This window comes from Tupaia chinensis, unplaced genomic scaffold (genome assembly GCF_000334495.1).
Source record: "Tupaia chinensis unplaced genomic scaffold, TupChi_1.0 Scaffold000673_1, whole genome shotgun sequence".
In the NCBI taxonomy this organism is placed as follows: Eukaryota; Metazoa; Chordata; class Mammalia; order Scandentia; family Tupaiidae; genus Tupaia; species Tupaia belangeri.
The window spans coordinates 1,304,962-1,309,335 of record NW_006160196.1 but is presented as its reverse complement, the minus strand read 5'-3'; the positions used below and the strand labels follow the sequence as shown (position 1 = coordinate 1,309,335).

Sequence of the window (4,374 nt, the reverse complement as noted above, 5' to 3'; positions counted from 1 at the left end):
GCCAAGCCCCTGGACTTCGGGGACCGCGTGCTGGGGGCGGGGCTGGGAACCGGCTGCGTCTGGGGCTGGCTAGTAAATTGCATGTAGGGGGCAGGTCGCCGCGGATAGTCAAAGCTTAAACTTCTAGAGAAACGTGGAGACGCGTGAGGATTTCCATGTTGCTGTGACCAGGGTTTGGGTTCTGGGGTGGCCCCGACCCAGCGAACAGCCTGCGTAGTGGACGGAGTCCAGCCCCTGAATTCTCATCTTCGGCTTGCCCTTCTCAATTTCCTTGTTTGTAAAACGGGCAGAATGATGGAAGATGCCAGATCTCAGAGGTCGCAGCGAGTTCAGGTAGTCATTTCAGAGAGCTGGAAATAATGTCCCAGTAAAGATGGTTCCTGGCGACAGCAGCTTCGGTTAGCACCTTCCCACTGGGGACCAGGGTGTGGCCAACCACTTTGTTCCCGAGGCTGGGGTGGCCTGTGGTCTGGGGTGGGTGGGGCTGCTGACCTCTCCCTTCCGTGTCCCCCCTCAGAGGTGGCCTACGTTGGCACCCAGCACCCCCAGCACAAGGCGGCGGTGCTGCTGTGCCTGGCGGCGGGCAAGGCGGTGCTGTGTGAGAAGCCCTTGGGGGTGAACGCCGCGGAAGTTCGAGAGATGGTTGCCGAGGCCAGATCCCGGGGCCTCTTCCTTATGGAGGTGAGGGGGAGGTGAGGGCAGTGGGCCCTGCCAACACCTTGCAGTTCTGCTAACATTACTAAGCATGGCTGGCCGAGGAGCACGAAGACAGGGTCTGCCAGTGGTCAAGATGCTGGCCATCAGGGCTCTGGCCAGGATGTCTCGAATCTGCTGGCGCCATGTTCCAGGGGGACCTATTGCATTTGGCCCTTAGGAATCGTGGCAAGGTTTGCTTGGGTTGTTTGGGGTTTTGTCAGCCTTTCAGAAAAAGATACTAATAGTGACAGTGGCACACAGTGACAATGAACTTGGTTTTGGTACATTTTAGAAGGGCCAAGAAACCCCTTAACCACCTTCAATGTCAGGGAGCCTCTGGCCTAACTATAGGGGCAAGGGGATTGTCAGGAATAAAAATGGGCACCATAGGGCAATGAACAGTGCCAGCAGTTCAGGTGGCCACCGAGCAGCTCAGAAAAGCTAGCTCCATGTTAGGGATGATTATGAGGTTTGTTCGGGGTTTTGTTTTTTAGAGATTTTCACCTTAGGGCATGCACACTTGCCAGGTTGAGAGACAGACAGACAGACAGAAGGAAAGTGAGAAATCACTCCCCATAGGGGATGGCCACACCACAATCCCTTCTCCTTCATTCTTCTCCTAGGATTTTGGGCCTGCACACACAGGTGCCCAGCATGAGTTTCAAGCCACTGTATCTGAGACTTGAACTGCAGTTGGCCGTGTATAGGAGTCCAGCAACATAAGCCTTATACCATCTGCTGGCCCCGATTACGAGGGGTTTATTTATGATTTTTTTCCCTTTTTTTAAAAGAATTATTTATTTAATTTTATTTATTCATTGATTCATTTTAATTTGAACAAAGAGAGGGAAAGTGAGAAAACAAGCCACCAGGTCTGGGACTCGAACCGTGTTCAGCCATACGGGAGTGTCTAGAGCCTTAACCACCATGCCACTATATTTATTTATTTGGCACCCTATATTTATTTATTTTTTACATTTAATCACTGTACATATTTATAGTATACAAAATGAATTTTCCCAGCACAAATACACTGAGTATTTGTTCAGTCAAAGACATTCCCAAACACACCATCATCAACAAGTATTTTTTCTTTTTTGGATCCATTAAATGTTAAGCTTTTTTCCCCCTCCTGCTTCCCTCCCTCCCTCCCTCCCCTGATTTTTGTATTTTAATTGCCAGAGTGTGTGTGCGCTGGGCAAGAGCGTGAGTCTTCTCTTCACTTCTCCATCTTGCTGGGATTGGGAGCATGCATGCACGTATGTCAGGTGTGTTGTTCAAGCTGCCAGGGCAGGGATCTGAACCACAGTCAGCCATAAGGGATCAACTCCTTCAGCCACTAGGCTACAGGACTGGTCTAATTAGTGTTATTTTTATGTTTTTAATTTTTTTTTTTTTGGAGAGGTTTTTTATGCTATAGGGCATGTGTGCTCGCCAGACAGACAGAGACAGAGAGACAGAAAACGAGAAATCACCCCCCAGGGGTGATGGTTACGCCGCAATCCCTTCTCCTCCATTCTCCTCTCGGATCTTGGGCACGCACACACACGCGCCCAGCATGAATCTAAGTCCGGGACTCAAACAGCAGTCGACTACATGGGAGTCCAGCGACATAGCCATTACGCTAACTGCTGGTCCCAGTGTTATTTTTAAAAATAATTATTTATTTAACTTTATTTACTATTATTTTCCAGTTTGATCAGAGAGACAGAGAGAGGGAAAGTGAGAAGGCAAGCCACCAGGATTTGAACCATAGTCGGCCACGTGGGAGTCCAGCACCTTTAACCACCACACCACCTGCCACCCCCTGACTACTGCTATTTAAAAAAATAAATTTTTTAGAAAGAGATTGTTTTTTGTCTCTCACCAGAGAGACAGAGAGAGAGAGGCTGCAAGCGAGAAATCACCCCCGAAGGGGGATAGCCACACCACAATCCCTTCTCTTCCATTCTCCTCTCAGGATCTTGGGCATGCAGACACGTGCCTGGTGTGAGTTTTAAGCTGACAGGTCTGGGACTTGAGCCACAGTCGACTATGTGGGAGTCCAGCAACATAACCATGACTCCACCTGCTGGTCCTGATTATTGTTATTAAATACCCTTCCGGAGACTCTGCCACTAACTGCTGCCCTGCCCTGCCCTGTGTCTGATCTAGCTTTTGATTCGCAGAATTGCTGAGCCTCCCAGTCTGCAAAGTGCTCAGGAAGTTCATCGTCATATTTGCTATGGCTTCTCAGGCCTTCTGGTCTCACTTCCTGTACACCCAAGCCCATGCTAGCAACCAAGGACTCAAGCCCCGAGACGCAGGCTCAGCTCCGAAGAGCTCAGTATCCCAGTGCCTGCGTGCATGGACTTTAGTGGACAGTCCTGGCTGGTGCACCGAGCACGGTGGCAGCCCAATGTGGTAAGGAGGGTTCCTATAGGTAGGCCTGACCTAGCAGTAAGGACAGGGGAACCGCACAGGTCAGTAGGGCCAGGGGAGCAAAGCAGAGATAAGCTTAAAGAAGAACAGGCAGAGGGACCAGCAGTTAGCATAATGGCTATGTCGCTGGACTCCCACATAGTCGACCGTAGTTCAAGTACCGGACCCGGTGGCTAAACTCATGCCGCGTGCAAGATCCCCAGAGGAGAATGGAGGAGAAGGGATGGTGGTGTGGCCATCCCCCCTGGGGAGTGATTTCTCGCTTTCTGTCTCTCTGTCTCTCTCTGTCTGTCTAGCGAGTGCATGCACCCTATAGTGAAAACTCCAAAAAAAGAAAAAAAAAAGGGAGAACAGGCAGATTTTGTCAAGAACTGTGTCTGGGACAGGTCAAGATCTCTGCGCTTAGAGTCACAGCTCTCTACTTCCTGGCTGTGTGACCTTGGAGAAATAATTTGATTCAACTGAGCCTCATCTTCCTTATCAATAAGGGACACAGGGCTGGCAGGTGTTGTGGTGGTTAAGGAGCTGGACTCCCACAGTACTGACCATGGTTTGAGTCCTAGACCTGGCGGCTTGAAAATCATGCCAGGTGGGAACCAGCAGTTAGCGTAATGGCTATGTCGCTGGACTCCCACACAGTCGACCGAGGTTCGCATCCTAGACCTGGTGGCTTAAAACTCACGCCGGGTGTGTGTGCGTGCGTGCCCAAGATCCCGAGAGGAGAATGGAGGAGAAGGGATTGCGGCGTGACCATCCCCCCTGGGGGGTGATTTCTCGCTTTCTGTCTCCTATGTCTCTCTCTGTCTGTCTGGCGAGCGCACGCGCCCTATAGCGAAAACCTCTCCAGAAAAAAAAAAAAAAAGAAAGAGCATGTACTGCAAGGTTATCGAGCTGTGAGTAATAATAATAGTAGGGAGAATGAAGGAGAGGGGATTGTGGCATGGCCATCTCCCCGGGGGTGGTTTTTCATTTTTCCTTCTCACTGTCTTTCTCAGGTGAGTACACATGCCCTGGGACAAAAACCTAGAAAAAACCACACAAGGATGACCTCTCAGCAGGGACCGTGGAAGGGTTCATGCTGCCAGCCGTGTGGTGTCTTGCCCATAACACGTGCTCGATAAACGGGAACCGGCAGACAATGGGGAGCCGTAGGAGGGTACTGAGCAGAAACGACTGGGGGAAAGAAAGGGCCCACCGCGGCCACGTGGAGGCCGCACTACAGGGAGGCCTACGTCCCGCTGCCCGCTGGCCCGACCG

At 51.0% G+C, this 4,374-nt stretch overlaps 1 protein-coding gene across 1 annotated transcript in view; it reads left to right on the top strand.

Annotated features, from left to right (window-relative positions):
- DHDH (dihydrodiol dehydrogenase) overlaps positions 1 to 4,374 on the top strand; it is a 14,312-nt gene that overhangs the window by 1,119 nt on the left and 8,819 nt on the right. The window contains exon 3 of the mRNA XM_014592280.2: positions 518 to 681. Within this exon, the coding sequence (XP_014447766.1) occupies positions 518 to 681 (164 nt within the window). The remainder of the gene's footprint in view (positions 1 to 517; positions 682 to 4,374) is intronic.